Source organism: Scyliorhinus torazame, chromosome 10 (genome assembly GCF_047496885.1).
Source record: "Scyliorhinus torazame isolate Kashiwa2021f chromosome 10, sScyTor2.1, whole genome shotgun sequence".
Classification (NCBI taxonomy): Eukaryota; Metazoa; Chordata; class Chondrichthyes; order Carcharhiniformes; family Scyliorhinidae; genus Scyliorhinus; species Scyliorhinus torazame.
This window is the reverse complement of record NC_092716.1, coordinates 154,904,373-154,922,093: the sequence shown is the minus strand read 5'-3', so window position 1 is coordinate 154,922,093 and position 17,721 is coordinate 154,904,373. Positions and strand designations below refer to the sequence as shown.

The 17,721-nt window shown below is 48.4% G+C and overlaps 1 protein-coding gene across 6 annotated transcripts in view; it reads right to left on the bottom strand.

Moving 5' to 3' along the window:
- The window catches only part of LOC140430984 (PHD finger protein 21A-like), a 594,207-nt gene that overhangs the window by 127,479 nt on the left and 449,007 nt on the right, over nucleotides 1-17,721 (bottom strand). For all 6 annotated transcript variants that reach the window (XM_072518844.1, XM_072518847.1, XM_072518843.1 and 3 more), the window contains one exon: nucleotides 4,422-4,511. In XM_072518844.1, the coding sequence (XP_072374945.1) occupies nucleotides 4,422-4,511 (90 nt within the window). The remainder of the gene's footprint in view (nucleotides 1-4,421; nucleotides 4,512-17,721) is intronic.

Sequence of the window (17,721 nt, the reverse complement as noted above, 5' to 3'; positions counted from 1 at the left end):
CCCTTCATCAATAGGAAAGGTTTCTCCCAATGACTGCGTGGGTTTTCTCCGGGTGCTCTGGTTTCCTCCCACAGTCCGAAGATGTCCAGATTAGATGGATTGGCCATGCTAAATTGCCCTAGTATCTAATAGGTTAGGTGGGGTTACTGGGATAGGGTGGAGGCGTGGGCTTAAGTTGGGTGCTCTTTCCAAGGGCCGGTGCAGACATTTTTTGAAAAATATTTTTATTCTCCATCTTCACATTTTCTTCAGAATTTACCCCCCACCAAAAAGCAGTAAACGTTAACGAATATAATGTAATCCCTTTATTAACAACAATCCCATCCTCCCACCACCCCCCAAATAACGGCCCACCTGACAATATAAGCATCAAATAAAACGAAACCTCCCAAGGAGGGAAAAAGAAAAAGGAATCAGGAATCGCCCCTGGCCACCGTTGACACATATAGTCCAACCCCCCCGCCCCCCCCCCCCCCCACTAATATTCAATGCCATCCAATCCCCGAAAGAGTACCGTGAATGGAACCCATGAATTATAGACAACCCCCCACCCAGACACTTCCCCTCCACTTCCTCTTGTAAATTCCTCCCCCCAACTTTTCACCCCAGCTAGACTCAACAAAACCTGTTCTATCAGGCTCCGATGGCCGCAGCCCCTCCCCCCACCTCACTCCCGTTCACTGGCCGGCTTAAACTGGCTAGGGTGGAGGCCACCGCCCGGGTCTCCTTCCCCCTTGCCCGGTCCCAGGAAAACCAAGAAATCCCCTTTAGCACACAACCCCAGCATACACACCCAAGCCCCAAAGAACCATCATTGCAAATGAAAGTCCCAACTCTTCCCTTGTCCAAATATATAGCGTCGACTCATTTAGTACATACACCAACACAGTGAAAAAATAGTTACATGAGGCTACATCCCGCTCTCAGTCCCATTTTTCAATTCTGTCACAGCCCTTCTACCTTCGCAAACTCCTCCGCCGCTTCCGCCGTCCCAAAATAAAAGTCCTTGGATTTGTAGGTCATCCTCAACTTAGTTGGATATACTATGCTGCACTGCACCTTGCTGTACAGTGCCTTCTTCACTCGGCTGAAGGCAGCCCACCTCCTCGCCAGCTCTACCATAAAGTCCTGGTGTATGCGAATACCAGCTCCAGCCCACTGCACCACCCGCTTCTGCTTTGCCCAGCACAGGACCTTCTCCTTCACGCTGTACCTACGGAAACACAGTTACTACTCTTGGCGGCTCACTTGCCATTGGTATAGGCCTCTACGACCGATGAGCCCGATCCAGTTCGTATCGAGGGGGATCGTCCCCCTCCCCCAAAAGCTCCGCGAACATCATGGCAACATACTCAGTCGGCCTCGGGCCTTCCACCCCTTCGGGCAGACCCACAATCCTCAGATTCTGACGCCTGGATCTGTTTTCCAGGTCTTCCATTTTGGCTCACAGACCCTTGTTGGTTTCTGTCACCTTCTGCAACTCCTTCCCCATCAAGGTGAATTGATCACTGTGCTGCGATACCACCTCTTCCACATTCTGCAGTGTCTCACCTTGCACGCGCACCTCCGTCGCTGCGCTTGATATCGCCGCCCTCACCGGGGCAATCGCCTCCTCCACCAGCACTTTCAATACTGCCCCCATTTCCTTCTTCATCGCTTCCATGTGCTTTGAGAACTGTTTTTCAAGTTCCACAACCATCACTTTGGTCATTTCTTCTGCTGTGAGCGATGCGGCCTCCACTGGTGCTCCAGCCTCTGCATTCCTTACAGTTCCTGCGCTGACTTTTCCACTCACCGGCGGAATTTCATTATCCCGCTTTTTCACGGCCGTTTTCTTCCCAAGCTTGGACATTTCTCCTCCGTGCCTCCTTACAGCTTCTTCAGCCTCCGTTGCCCCTGGGACCGGGCGTTGAAACCCCAAAATGTCTATTCCCGAGCGGGAGCCCTCCAGTGTGCGGCTGCCTCCTGCCCGCCGTCACCGGAAGTCGAGCTCACCTGTGGGCCGGTGCAGACTTGATGGGACGAATGGTCTCCTTCTGCACTGTAAAAAAACAATTCTATATGACAGAGGCTTCACATGTCTCGAGTGCAAAATCTGTTTAATGGTGTACCAGTACAGTAGCGACCCCAACTGTTCCTAGCCCCCAATGATGCCAGCCCCCCACCCTCAGTATCCCTCTCAGTGACTGTCGATCTTCTTAGCCATCCGTGCTCTACCGCTATGTCTCGGTGTGCCCCCAGGATACACATCAGAGGTGGAGGCAGCTTGGTGCCGACAGTGTCCTTTGGCCTTTGATGATCTTGGCATGAGTCCTCTGGAGGGCCCCTGCCGACTTGCCAGTGGCACGTGCCTGGTCATGCCACCCTGTTCCGCATGCTGACCCAAGGCATGCTGTTGTCAGAAGGGGAAGACTTGAGAGAGCTGGTGACTGCCACCTCTCCCTGTAGAGAGGCTCCTGGTCGGCCTCCAGCACTCCCGATCGGTGCACGTAAGGCTCTGGGGGTTCCCTCCGGATGGAGGGGCACTTGGGTTGAGCCATGGCAGTCCCTGCGCCATCTGGTTCTGCCAGCCCTGGCAGCTCCCCAATGTCCATACCATGGTGCCGATGCCCTCCGCAATGCCCCTCTGCGTGTGAGCAATGCCCCACAGTGCCTCGCCAATGTCCACCTGCGTCTAGGACACTGTCCTCAACGACCATGACATGCTCTGGTGCGCCTCACCGATGCCCATCTGAGACTGGGACATACACCACAGTGTCTCAGCAATGCCCATCTGAGACTGGGACATGATCCGCGGTGCCTCGGAAAGACCCACCTGCACCAAGGACACATCCCTCAGGGTCTGGGACATGCTGTTGAGGTGCTCAACCATGGCCATCGCTGACCTGAGCCACGCCTTGGACACCACCACTCATGGTGCTGACGTTATGCTCCAGGCTCTCCACTGTGGTCAGCACTCTTGCAGTGTTGACCTCTGTGCCACGTATTGCTGGTGCAATCTCCTGCGCCCATAGACTTTGGGACACCTCCAACTTGCTATGGATCTGTTGGGAGTGTCGCTGACATCCCCCTCTGAATCTCATGACTGCACCCTATCAACTGCATCGGCTCCGGGATAGCTTGGTCCGGAGGCTCAGCATCTGACTGGGACTCGGGTCCTGGGATCCAGCAGACTCCCTGTGGCCGTCTCCCCTGGATGTTCCTGCTCCCACCTGATGTGCATCTGCAACTCATCCGTACAGCTGGTGGACATTCTTGTGGCACTGTTTGGCAGTCATCCTGGTCACACTCAGAGCTGCCTCTGCCTCCCAGGCCACAGTTGCTGACCCTCCAAACCCCCTCAGGGGAACAGAGGGTCACGTCTCGACTCCACCGCGTCTATGAACCTGGCCAGGTCAGCATCCCCAAATCGTGGCTCTGGTTTACGCGGTGGCATAGAATCATAGAATTTACAGTGCAGAAGGAGGCCATTTGGCCCATCGAGTCTGCACTGGCCCTTACAAAAGCACCCTACTCAAGCCCACGTATCTACACTATCCCCGTAACCCATTAACCCCACTTAACCTTTTTGGACACTGAGGGCAATTTAACATGACCAATCCACTTAACCCGCACATCTCTGGACTGTGGGAGGAAACCGGAGCACCCGGAGGAAATCCAAGCAGACATGGGGCGAATGTGCAGACTCCGCACAGACAGTGGCCCAGCCGGGAATAGAGTCTGGGACCCTGGAGCTGTGAAGCAACTGTGCTAATCACTATGCTACCGTGCTGCCCTTGCATGGCTGTGTGATGTCTTGGGCTTGCTCTGCTTGACTGGTTTAAGTATTGCTCCCCTCCGTGAGTGGGGAGCTACCGAGCGCAGTCCTGACAAATCAGCTGGTGGGACAGTAATTCGTGGCGTGAAGCCTATGGGGTCTCGTTAAGTGGCCTACTTAACATTAGATACGGGTGACGGTCTAGCATGGTCGGCTATCGGGAAACTTTCGGCATTTCCCGCTTGCTACCACACTTCGAATGAATTTGGTTAGATTGTGCCCACAATTCTGGAATGAAACCGGTGTACCAATATACTTCCTTTTGGTACCAAATTCTCAACAGAATGGAGTCTTTGGTTATTCCTCCTCCCACCTTTACATCTATATGTGAATAAAGGCTGAAGGCAAGCAATACGACACCTTACTGAAAACCAAATATAACACTCATTTGAGCACTTCAATTTCTCCTAAATTACACATTAAACGTCATGGAATCAAGCTCCTGGCGGAACAGAATCTGGCTCCTGAGACAGAAGTATGAAACATCTTAACTGGAATAGTGACAGACTACAGAGGGCCACATTTCAGTTCACAACTTTTCATTCAAGCCATTTTTGAATATGAAGTCACCAATAACAGAAGCTTTTTTGTCACGCGCATTTACCTGTGGTAAAAGCGTTGGCCGTTGAGTCAGTCGAGGTGGAGGAATGAACTGAGGAACCTTGATTGGCGGGGAGTTTGTAGTCTGTACCTGCTGATTTTGAACACATTCATCTCTTACACACTACTTTGATGGAAAACCTTCACATAAAGAATTACTAGCCATGTTTTTAAGATTTGAGAAAATGGATAAGCTTTCTTTTCTGAATTGTTAAAACTGCAAACTTTCCAAAACAGGTAGCATTTATGTAAAAAATACAAACCAAATATACTAAAGACCTGCAAAATATAGAAATAAGGACAACTTCACAATTCAAAAATGCCCAATTCCAGCCTTTAGACAGAGGCCCCACTCCAGAGACCAAAGCACAATCTAGTCTGGCACTTCAGTTCAGTTTCAGGTGGGGCCACATATCCCATGACATTATTCAAAGAGGAGCAAGGAGGTTCTCACTGGTGTTCTGGCCAATATTTATCCCTCAACACTAGCAGATTATATGGCTTGTGAAGCCTCGCTTTGCACAGATTGACTGCCTGAATTTCTTATATTCCCAGGAGGCTAAAACAGTAAAACTTGGAATTGACTGGTACTGTGAACTGATCTTGTATACTTTAAACAGAAACAAAACATGCTGTTGAGATTTTCCAACACCTGTGGAGAGAATACAGAGCTAACGTTGAGTCAGGGTTACCAGGCCCGAAACATTAGTCCTGTTCTCTCTCCACAGATGCTGTCAAACCTGCTGAGATTTTCCTGCATTTTCTGTTTATCTTTCAGATTCCAGCATCCAGTAATTTGCTTTTATATACCTTAAATGTGGAAGTCCAATTTAGATCAGTGCCTGTCATTTCCAACTTTTACTGTTTTTTACTTCTGGGTTAATTTTGGGCTTCAAGGGGCAGCACGGAGGCACAGTGGTGAGCACTGCTGCCTCACGTCGCCGAGGACCCGGGTTCTATCCTGGCCCCGGGTCACTGTCCTTGTGGAGTTTGCACGTTTTCTCCGCGTCTGTGTGGGTTTCACCCCCGCAACCCAAAAAGATGTGCAGCCTAGGTGAATTAGCCATGTTAAATTGCCCCTTATTTGGAAAACAATAATTGGGTACTCTAAATTTATAAAATAAAATGTGGGCTTTGTGAAAAATGTGGGCAGCACGGTAGCATAGTGGTTAACACAGTTGCTTCACAGCTCCTGGGTGCCAGGTTCAATTCCCGGCTTGGGTCACTGTCTGTGCGGAGTCTGCACGTTCTCCCCGTGTGTGCATGGGTTTCCTCCGGGTGCTCCGGTTTCCTTCCACAGTCCAAAGATGTGCGCGTTAGGTGGATTGGCCATGCTAAATTGCCCTTAGTGTCCAAAAAGGTTAAGTGGGGTTACTGGGTTAGGTGCTCTTTCCAAGGGCCGGTGCAGACTCGATGGACCGAATGGCCTCCTTCAGCACTGTAAATTCTATGAAAATTAAATGTTGGAACCATTCATGTTATAGTCAAAGACTGATGCACAGCGACAGCTGAGATTTACATTTCCTTTTCATCATTAAAAGAAACTTTTCTCTAATCCTATGTCACTGACAGTCTTTTCCTCTTTCAGTTGGCTTATTTGTCTAACTATCTATACCCATTTTTATTCTTCTCTAGTTGTGTTGTATGTGTGCATGCACATGTCTACAGGAATGGTTCAAAATCCCAAAATATCTAGGACACTTAAAAAACAGTGAGCAAAATTTTTTTGCAATTATAATCATGGCAAAATAGTCAATATTTTCTTTTGTTATTCTTTGAAACAGACTGCAACTTGTGACATTCAACATGCACAGATAAACACAGAAAATTATAAGCTTGTGTCAGTGACTTCCTGCTCTTCCAGAGTGTGTGTTGTTGAAGTCCTTGCAGATCGAAAGGGTCAGTGACAAAAGCAAGGGCTTCTGCCATTGTCGAAGAAAGCTGGCCACAAAGATCTAGCAATCTCCTCCTTTCCAAAGTAGTTTAAATCTGGTACCAAGTCAAAAGGATATCTTGATGTGTAGCAGCACTGATGTCAGCAAGCAGGTAAGCAACCAATCACATTGAAATATTCAAAATAGTTTAAAATTTCAAACAGCAAAATAAATTTGATTGAATTGCAAAATAATCTAAGAAAAATTTAAAAACCTTTAAAAATGCAAAACTATATTTTTAAGAATTTGTGGAATTTTCATATTGGAGAAATTTGACATTCCATAAATATAAAATTAGCTTTTTAAGGATCTGCCGTAATTATGCCGTTAAAAACCCAGTTAACATCTTATTCAATTTGTACACTTAAGGGATTTTATGAACAGCAAGACTGACAACATAAGAATGGAAATTCTCATCAATTCAACGGATTTCCATTGATCTCAATTTTGAGTGTGTGGGTGGGGCACAATGCAGAGCAGGAGGGAAGATGTTGTGTGTGCCTCAACAACACAGTCTCCGAAGTAGTGAAGAATCACATACAGAAACTTTTCGGGGTGTGTTGTTCTGCACATGTGCCAACTCTCGAAGTTGCTGGCAGTTTCTGTGGAGTAAAGACGGCAAAAGTTGACAGTTTTGCCATCATTACAGTAACAATCCGAGCCCTTGAATTAACGTAAACTTCCACATTTATGCAAACTAAAAAGCAAATATTCAAAAATATTTATATTTTCAGCATCTACCTTAATGTGCAAGTGCTAATTTTTATTTGTATTCTGTAAAATTATAGAAAGTGAGTGATAAAACTCACTTGCAACTTCTTGGTTTGTTGCCTATGAGAATGTTTGATGTGGTTGGTTGCTTAAACTGACTTGATGGCATCTTTGGTGCTGGATGCCAGAGATCCTCTATAGAGAGTGCCAAGATTAAATTAATGTTGGGAAAAGTGAAATCCAGGCCGCAGATCTCACTGGGCCTGTGTGTGCAGCTTCCCTCGAGGGCAGCAATGAGTATTTCTCACTTTGTGCTGACCACAATTTCTGGGCCATCAACTCAAAGTTGGTGACAACTGGTAAAACAGTCAATTCTCAACTAAAGGGTTCAGTTGAAATCAGTGCCTGGTTATTTCAACATTAATTTAATTTCAAAGGTTTCGCAGAACGTTTGCTTTGTTTCTTAGTTAAGATATAATTCAGAAAATTGGAAAAGATTTCAGGGGCTGGTATTATTAATAACTGCACTCAAAAAAGGCAGGTTTCAAGGATTTACCTTTTTCAGAAATGGTATTGTTCAACATGTTCTCATGTTGGATTTATTATAAACAAATAATGATTTGTCCCTTTCTAGTCACAAAAATATCACATGATTTTTAAATAAATAGTACAACTGATCTGGGCAATCCGTACATTATTTTGTTTATTAAACAATTAAGGGAATATGGGGCCAGGTAGAAATATTAAGAGGTATGAAAAATAAAGATTTCAGTCAGCAGAGAGAAAGTAGTAGTACTAGTCTCAGAAAATAGATTGCAGCAACAAAAAAGGGTAGAATTTATTACATTTAATAAAAAGATCTTGCAAGCAGGTTGGGTGCAGCTTATGGGGTGAAGGTTGGATGTGGACTGCTAGCAGACTTCGAGTTTGTTGCTAATGTTTCTTGGACCATGAGGGACTATATGGCATGGAATGAGAATGGATTTGGATTTTGTTTATTGTCACGTGTACCAAGGTACAGTGAAAAGTATTTTTCTGCGAGCAGCTCAACAGATCAATTAAGTACATGAAAACAAAAGGAAATAAAAGAAAATACGTAATAGGGCAACACAAGGTACACAATGTAACTACATAACACCGGCATCGGGTGAAGCATACAGAGGTGTAGTGTTAATGAGATCAGTCCATAAGACGGACATTTAGGAGTCTGGTAACAGCGGGAAATAAGCTGATTTTGAGTCTGTTTGTGCATGTTCTCAGACTTCTGTATCTCCTGCCTGATGGAATAAGTTGGAAGAATGAGTAAGCCGGGTGGGGGGGGGGGGGCTTTGATTAAGCTGCCCGCTTTCCCCAGGCAGCGGCAGGTGTAGATGGAGTCAATGGATGTGAGGCAGGTTCGTGTGATGGGTTGGGCTGTGTTCACGACTCTCTGAAGTTTCTTGCCGCCTTGGGCCGTGAGTTGCCATACCAGGCTGTGATGCAGCCAGATAGGAAGCTTTCTATGGTGCATCTGTAAAAGTTGGTAAGAGTTAATGTGGGCATGCAGAATTTCCTTAGTTTCCGGAGGATGTATAGGCGCTGTTGTGCTTTCTTGGTGGTAGTGTTGACGTGGGTGGACCAGGATACATTTTTGGAGATGTGTGCCCCTAGGAATTTGAAATTGCTAACCATCTCTACCTCGGCGCCATTGATGCTGACAGGGGTGTGTATGGTACTTTGCTTTCTAAGTCAATGACCAGCTCTTCAGTTTTGCTGGCATTGAGGGAGAGATTGTGTCGCTGTGGGACTGTGCGTCTTCCAAGGTGTGGGAGGCGATAAAGGCGGTGATTGGGGAAGTCATCTCGTACAAGGCTCATATGGATAGGGAGGCGACGCAGGAGTACCAGGAGCTGGTGGATGAGAATTTGGTTGTGGATAGGGAGTATGCAAGTGATCCCATGCCAGAGCTTTGGACACGCAGGAAGCAACTGTAAATGCAGTTTTTACCTGTTGTCTGCAGGCCGGGTGGTGTGTCAGCTGCGGCGGGTAAAGGGGGTGGTATACGAGTATGGGAAGAAGCCTAGCCGCCTTTAAATTAAGGTGGCAAGAAGCTGCTCGAGAGATTGTGCAGGTGCGGGAGCCGGGGGGGGGGGGGGGGGGGGCGGCGGCGGCGGAAGAACTGGTGTCTGCCCCTGAAAAGGTCCATGGGGTATTCCAGTCGTTCTATGAAGGCCTTTATGTCGGAGCCGCCGGAGGATGAACAGGGGATGTTAAGGTTTTTAGAGGTGTTGGAGTTTCCTCAGGTGGAGGAGGCATTGAGGGAGGAATTGGAGGCACCGGTGTGTTTGAGGAGGTGCGCACAGCCCTGGGGTAGACGCAGGCTGGGAAGACGTTGGGATCAGATGGGTTCCCGGTAGAATTTCAATAAGACATTTGTGGATCAGTTGGCCTCATTGGTGTTGGGGATGATTAATGATTCATTGGCATAAGGTTCCCTTCCGGAGACGTTGAAACAGGTTTCTGTCATAATATACACCAGTATATCATGGTGCAGATACACACTGGGACTAATCAACATACACAACACCGCAGCCAATCACTAGTGAGAGCATACGCACTATAAAGACAGGGGGCATCAGAGTTCCCGCTTATTCGATTAGCAGCTAGCTCGGAGCACAGAGCTCACAGCCTGCAACACAGACATTCCCCATGTGCTGAGTGCATCAACTGGTTAGGACAAGGCAAAGGTCTTTAATTAAAGCTAACATCGTATTTACTCACTTTTCAAGTAGGTTTAAATAGTTAACCTTTTAATAAAATAGTGTTGCACTACTTCAAGTTTTGGTGACCTGTATGTGATCCAGAACACCCAACACATCATGATACCAGGAATGGTTGCATACTAGCACTTCTTAGATCTACTGCAAGTGATCTGCCTCTTCCGCCAGCATTCCGTCATCCTGCAACATGGACAACATCAGCCCGCCGCCGCCGCTCCACATTGCCGGCAACCTCGGGGCCAACTGGAAGATTTTCAAACAGCGCTTCCAGCTCTTCCTCGAAGCCACGGACAGGGAGGGCGCCTCGGACACCAGAAATATTGCTCTTCTCCTCTCCACGGCCGGGGACCATGCCATCCATATTTTCAACTCTCTCACCTTTGCAGATGACGAAGACAAGACGAGGTTCAAGACGGTTCTCCTCAAATTTGACACTCACTGCAGCGTCGAGGTGAATGAAAGTTTTGAGCGCTACGTGTTCCAGCAGCGTTTGCAGGGTAAGGACGAACCTTTCCAATCCTTGCTAACGCACCTCAGCATCCTTGCGCAATCTTGCAGCTACGGGCCCACCTCCGACTCCATGATACGCGACCAGATCGTTTTCGGTGTTCAGTCGGAACCCCTACGTCAGCAGCTCCTCAAAGTAAAGCAACTCACCCTAGCGACCGCCATCGAGACCTGTGTCCTACATGAAAATGCCACCAGTCGGTACTCCCATATACAAGCGGCTGAAACGGCGCGGTAAGGTCCCCACGAGGCGGAACGGGTCCAAGTGATTGAGCACCTCCAGGGCCTCAGCCTGGATGAGGGCAGCCATTTCGCTCGCTTTTCGCGGACTCCCACGCTTGTACGCACCAAACGAGGGGACAGCGACGTGGAGGAACGTAATGCACAGGCACGCACCACGCGCGACCGCACCGCGCATGCGCGGTGGCGCAGCGAACGTGCTGACATCACGACGTGCGGCAACTGTGGCTCCGCCCATTTAAAGCTGCATTGCCCCGCAAAATCTCGACAATGCGTACGATGTGGACGACTTGGCCACTATGCTGCCTGCTGTCGATCAGCTCAGCCTTCCAATTCATATCGCTTCAGCCAGCCTCGCAGGAATGTTCGGACAATTCACCCCATGGTGACCAAGTCCGATTCCGACCTCCCGCAGAGCAGTGACACCGAGGACCCGATGGCCCCTTTTCGAGTCGGTGTCGTAATGAAAAACAGGCTGTCCCCGAAGCAAAGACACCAGCCGCTGTCGGTATACAGCATCGATCCAGACGATGAGTGGTGTGCCACCCTGACGGTCAACCGGTCCCAAATACGATTCCGCCTGGACACTGGTGCCTCCGCCAATCTCATGGCGTGGTCTGTTTTCCAAAGCCTTTGTGCCAAACCAACCATTCTTCCATCGGTCTGCCAGCTATTGGACTACAATGGCAACATCATTCCTGCTACCGGCTCATGCCAACTCGAAGTGACGCACAAATCACGAAAAGCTATCCTTACTTTCGAGATCATGGGCTCCTTGAAGGACTCTCTGCTTGGCGCACAGGCGTGCCAGCTGCTGAACCTCGTTCAAAGAGTGCAGTCTCTCTTTCCTGATGACGAGTCTGCCTTCCAGGATGCTGACTTCAGGGCGCAACTCAACGCCATCGTCGACCAGCACCGCAACGTCTTCGAAGGCATGGGCACGCTCCCATATACTTACAAGATCCTACTCAAACAGAACGCCATGCCTGTGGTGCATGCACCTCGCAGAGTCCCAACACCCCTCAAGGACCGCCTCAAGCAGCAGTTGCAGGACCTCCAAGACCAAGGAGTGATCTCTAGAGTTACGGAACCAACCGACTGGGTCAGTTCCATGGTGTGCGTAAAAAAGCCTTCCGGCGAGCTCAGAATCTGCATTGATCCAAAGGATCTGAATCGCAACATAATGAGGGAGCATTACCTAATCCCCAAGCGCGAAGAGATCCCATGCGAGATGGCTCGCGCCAAGCTCTTCACCAAAACTGACGCCTCGAAAGGATTCTGGCAAATTCAACTAGACAGATCCAGCAGGAAACTGTGTACCTTTAACACCCCTTTTGGCAGATATTGTTATAACAGGATGCCGTTTGGGATCATATCGGCGTCAGAAGTGTTCCACAGGATCATGGAACAAATGATGGAAGGCATTGTGGGTGTTCGCGTCTATGTCGACGACATAATCATTTGGTCCACCACGCCGCAGGAGCATATCAGTCGCCTCCAGTGCGTGTTCAAACGCATACGGGAACAGGGCCTACGCCTCAACAGAGCCAAATGCTCCTTCGGCCAGACGGAACTCAAGTTCCTAGGGGACCACATCTGCCAGTTGGGTGTGCGGCTGGATGCGGACAAGGTGGCTGCCATCACAGCCATGAAAAAGCCACAAGGCAAGAAGGCAGTCCTCTGATTTCTGGGCATGGTCAACTACCTAGGGAAGTTCATCCCTAACCTCGCCTCTCATACCACAGCTCTCCAGAACCTGGTCAGGAAGACGCCAGACTTCCAATGGCTTCCTGCCCACGAGCGCGAATGGAGAGAACTTAAAACCAAACTTGCCACGGCCCCAGTATTGGCCTTTTTTGATCCAGCGAAAGAGACAAAACTTTCGACCGATGCCAGCCAATCTGGCATTGGGGCAGTGCTCCTGCAATGCGATGAGGCCTCATCATGGTCCCTGTTGCATATGCGTCACGCGCCATGACCCCCACGGAACAGCGCTATGCGCAGATAGAAAAGGAGTGCCTGGGCCTTTTGACCGGTGTCGTCAAGTTTCATGATTATGTGTACGGCCTTCCCCAATTCACCGTCGAGACCGGCCATCGCCCGCTGGTCAATATAATACAAAAAGACTTGAATGACATGACGCCTCGCCTCCAGTGCATTCTGCTCAAACTCCGGCGATGCGACTTCCAGCTCGTATACACCCCGGGCAAAGACCTGATCATAGCTGACGCTCTGTCCAGGCAGTCAACACCCCGTGTGACCCAGAGGGATTTGTCTGCCAGGTTGACGCCCATGTGGCCTTCATGGCCTCAAATCTACCGGCCACGAATGAACGCCTTGTCCAAATTCGCCGCGAGACTGCGGCTGACACCCTGCTACAGCGTGTCACGCGCCATCTAACAGACGGGTGGCTCAAGGCCCAATGCCCTTGAGCCACCTACAACATCAGAGACGATCTGGCGGTAGTCGATGGTGTCCTCCTGAAGCTGGACCGCATTGTTATCCCGCACAGCATGCGCCAGCTTGTCTTGGAACAGCTACACGAGGGCCATCTTGGCGTGGAGAAGTGCCACCGACGGGCCCGAGAGGCAGTGTACTGGCCCGGCATCAATGACAACATCGCCAACACAGTGCTCAACTGCCCCACCTGTCAGCGGTTCCAGCCGGCCCAACCACGCGAGACCCTACAGCCCCATGAGTTGGTCACGTCCCCTTGGTCCAAGGTCGGCATGACCTGTTTCACGCGCTGGGCAGGGACTATGTTCTGATTGTAGACTATTTTTCAAACTACCCGGAGGTGGTACGTTTGCACGAGATCGCATCGTCTGCAGTCATCCGTGCCTGTAAGGACACCTTTGCTCGTCACGGCATCCCACTCACTGTGATGTCGGACAATGGCCCCTGCTTCGCAAGCCAGGAATGGTCCAACTTTGCCAGGAGGTACAACTTTGTGCATGTGACATCCAGTCCCCTGTCCCACCAATCCAATGGCAAAGCGGAGAAAGGCGTCCACATAGTCAAACAGCTCCTCTGCAAGGCTGCCGATGCGGGATCCTACTTCTACCTCGTCCTGCTGGCCTATCGCTCGGCCCCACTGTCCACTGGCCTGTCGCCAGCCCAGCTGCTCATGGGTCGCACGGAGGACGACGGTGCCGTTCATTCACGTCCCAGACCTTGACCACGTTCCGGTCCTTCAACCAATGCAACTGTCTCGTGCACAGCACAAGGCGGCTCATGACTCCCGTGCAGTTCATCTCCCTGCTCTGGCTCCAGATGACAACGTCCGCATCCATCTGCCGGATGGTGGCCGGTCTGCAACTGCTGTGGTTCTTCGGCAGGTGGCTCCCCGCTCGTTCCTGGTTCGTCTACCGGATGATTCCATTCTGCGCCGTAATCGACGTGCCCTTCGTCTCGTTCCGCGCTCGCTACGTGATCCTCTGCCAGTGCCACGCCCTCCTGTTGTCCCTGACCTGGACTATGCGGAGATTCCGGTTACTCTGCATCCTCCTCACTCTGACGCAGTCCAGCCCGCTCCTCAGCCGGTGTCTCCTGACCCACCCTGGAGGCGGTCAACCAAAATTCGTCGCCCACCTCAGAGACTTAATTTGTGAACTTTGTGCACTAATGGACTCTCAGGTCTGTTCTGTTCTTCCGTTTAATCGTTCAAGTGGTTTGTATATAGTGTTCATCTCGTTATTTGTGTGACACACTGTTTATTCTGCACCTGGCACCTTCCCATTTAAATAGCTTAGTTTTATGTACATAGTGCTGTAAATATTTCGCACACACCTAGTCAGGAACATTCACCACACACTATTTATTGTCACGCAGGCACATTTTTTTATATAAAAGGGGGGATGTCATAATATACACCAGTATATCATGGTGCAGACACACACTGATGGACACAGTGGGACTAATCAACACACACAACACCGCAGCCAATCACCAGTGAGAGCACACGCACTATAAAGACAGGGGGCATCAGAGTTCCCGCTCATTCGAGTAGCAGCTAGCTAGGAGCACAGAGCTCACAGCTTGCAACACAGATATGCACCATGTGCTGAGTGCATCAACTGGTTAGGACAAGGCAAAGGTCTTTAATTAAAGCTAACATCGTATTTACTCACAATTCAAGGAGGTTTAAATAGTTAACCTTTTAATAAAATAGTGTTGCACTACTTCAAGTGTTGGTGACCTGTATGTGATCCTGAACACCCAACACATCAGTTTCTATTTCCCTCCCCCTAAAGGAGGGGGAGTTTGGGCCGTAACAGACGATTTATCTGCTTAATGTGGATGCAAATCTTCTAAGGTTTTAGCTTTAAGTTTGGAGAGGCTGTGGGGAAGGATCAGGTGGGCTGTGTGCCGTCTAACTTGAGGCGGTTACTCAATGTGATTCTTGCACCGATGGTGGGGTCAGAGCCAGAAATAATTGTGAATTTGGACGCGGAAAAGACCTTTAACAGAGTTGAATGAAGATACCGGTTTACAGTTTTGGAGAAGTTTGGGTTTGGTTCAAGGTTTGTATCATGGGTGCAGCTGTTAAATGAGGCACCATCTGCTAGTGTGCGAACTAACACCATGAGCTTGGGGTTCTTTAGATTGTGCAGGGGGAAGAGGCAGGGTTGTTCTATGCCTCCTTTATTCTTCGTGTTTTTCGACATTGAGCCATTGCCTTGAGGGCCTCGGAAAAGTGGAGGGGGGATTGCGAGATGTGGGGTAGAGCAGAAGGTGTCTTTGTACGCCAGCAATCTATTGCTTTATATGCAAGGGATCGGTGGGGGATGGGGTGTCAAGGTGGTTATTTGTTTCAACCGGGGAAGCTGGTTGCCACATTTGGGGGGTGGAAAGGTTAAGGGGCTGGAGAGGGTAAGGGGCTTATTTCTAGAGGAGCAGTTTGCTGACTGGGAGGAGCTGAAGGAGAAAGCAGGCCTTTGGGGGGGGGTATATGTTTAGGTTCTAACAGGTGTGTGACTGGGCCCGGTGTGCTTTCTCTACATTCCTGGTGATGCTGACATCCACTTGGTTGGAAAGTATTCCGTCCTGTACAGGGCCGGAGGAGGGCAGTATGTCCGGGATATATGGTCGGATCATGGGGGAAGAGCATGTTTCGGTGGAGGAGGTGAAAGCTAGGTGCAAGGAGGAGCTGGGTCCCATTTTGGAGGTGGTGCGGAATGAGTCTCTCCGCAGGGTGAATGAAGGTGCTGCTCAGGGCACCTATCACCAAGGCCAGGATGAGTCAATTTTTAGGGGGTTGAAAATAAGTGTGGCAGTGCTCGAGAGGGCCTGCAAACCATACAGACATGTTCTGGTCCTGCCCCAAATTGGGGGGTTTCTGGGGCCTTTTTTTAAATAACAATATATCAGCGATTTTAGATGTGGATTTGGAGCCCTGCCCATTAGCGGAGATATTTGGGGTATCGGACCAGCTGAAATTGAGGACAGGCGTGATGGCGGATGCTCTGTCTTTTGCCTTGCTGATGGCCCGGTGGCGGATTCTGCTGAGGTGGAGACAGGCAGCATCTCCCAATGGCGCATCATGGCTGGATGACTTGATGGAGTTTTTGTATATCGAGATGGTTAAGTTCACGGTGAGGGGAGTGATGAATGGATTCTACTGTAGGTGCCGTCCATCTATATTACATTTCAAGGATCTGATCAGTATTAGCTATTAGGGGGGTTGGGGGTCTTCTATTGGGAAGGGGTGGCTATAATTGTTGGTGGGCGTTGTTATATGTATTTGTTTACTATGGTTGTTGATACATGTTTTATTGTTTGATTGTTGTTTATGTATAAATGTTAAAAATCTAATAAAAATATATTTTTAAAAAAGGTCTTGCAAAAGAATTAAGTAAATAGAAACAAATGATAACATTTGTTGTAAAGTAGATGCAATAATTTCATGAAAAAGTAACTAAAAGAACACCAACATTCACAGCTCATTAATGGAAGTGTCTTTTTTACTATTCATACTTTTAGGAAAATAAAAGTAATTATGTAGGTACTATGTTTTTTTTCATCTGTCCAGACTGTATGCAGAACAATACTTTTCACTGTACCTCGGTACACGTGACAATAAAACAAATCCAAATCCAAAGGTAGTTTTAAGTGATTTATTTGTCCTGGTAGACATTGGAAATAAGGTATAGTTTTAAGTGGGTTTAATTTAATGTTTGTGTGCCTGGAAGGGTGAAACCTAAAGTTAGATTCATGCTAGACAAAGGTGTTTCTTTCGCATGTGTGGAGGTTGGTTCAGTTCTAACTGTGTTTCTATTGTGCTTCGAGAGAGCTACAGCAAGAATAAATAAATCTGCAGTGGTTGCTTAGCAACTGGGGCCTTGTAAAGGGGAGGAGCGTTTAAGTTTTAGCTTAACTAAATTGATTGGCAGTTAGATAGGTAGTGATAAGGCAGCTCTCACAGCTCTGTTTAGAAGCAGGAGGCTTTGGAGGGCTAAAGATGGAACACAGCTCTCTCAGTCTTACTACAAGAAAAGCCATACTATCGAATAATGGTTAAGAAACACATACCGGAAATCTAAAGTCCAGCTAGTTAAGAAACTAGAGAAATGAAGGGAAGTGTCCAAGAAGCATGAAGTTAAGTGAACAGAGACCAAGGTATGGTTCAGAAGAATTCAAGGAAGAGTAAACAAAGTGTTCCAAGTTAAAGAGACAATTGCAGTAACCAGATTTAAATTGCGACAGTAGCCTTCAAAGGTAAATCAAATATCAGATGCCGCTTTAGTACAGTCTGGGAATCAAGAGTTAAAGCATTTCAGAGCAATTTGCACAGCAGCCAAGACAAAGAAATCCTAAAGGAGTTGGTGTAAAATCCTGGACTGGATTTGCTGAAGTGGAGCAGAAGCTTTGCTTAGAGATATTATTTGGAAAACCTGGTCTGAATTTTGGAATGCAAATAGTTATGAGAGAAGATTTTAAAGTGCGTTTATGGGAATGGAGTTTGGAAGCTCTCTTGTGACAATCATCTGGAGGGATTCTGAGATGACTTCCACAAACATCCATTTGGAGTTCAGCGTGGAGTGTATTTGCACACAGTCCTCTTGTGTACTTAAAAAGGACTTGCCGTTAATGTAGGTTAAGTTTTACTTTGCAATTAGTGTTAATTCTAAAGCCTGTGTGAAGCTGTCAAGCT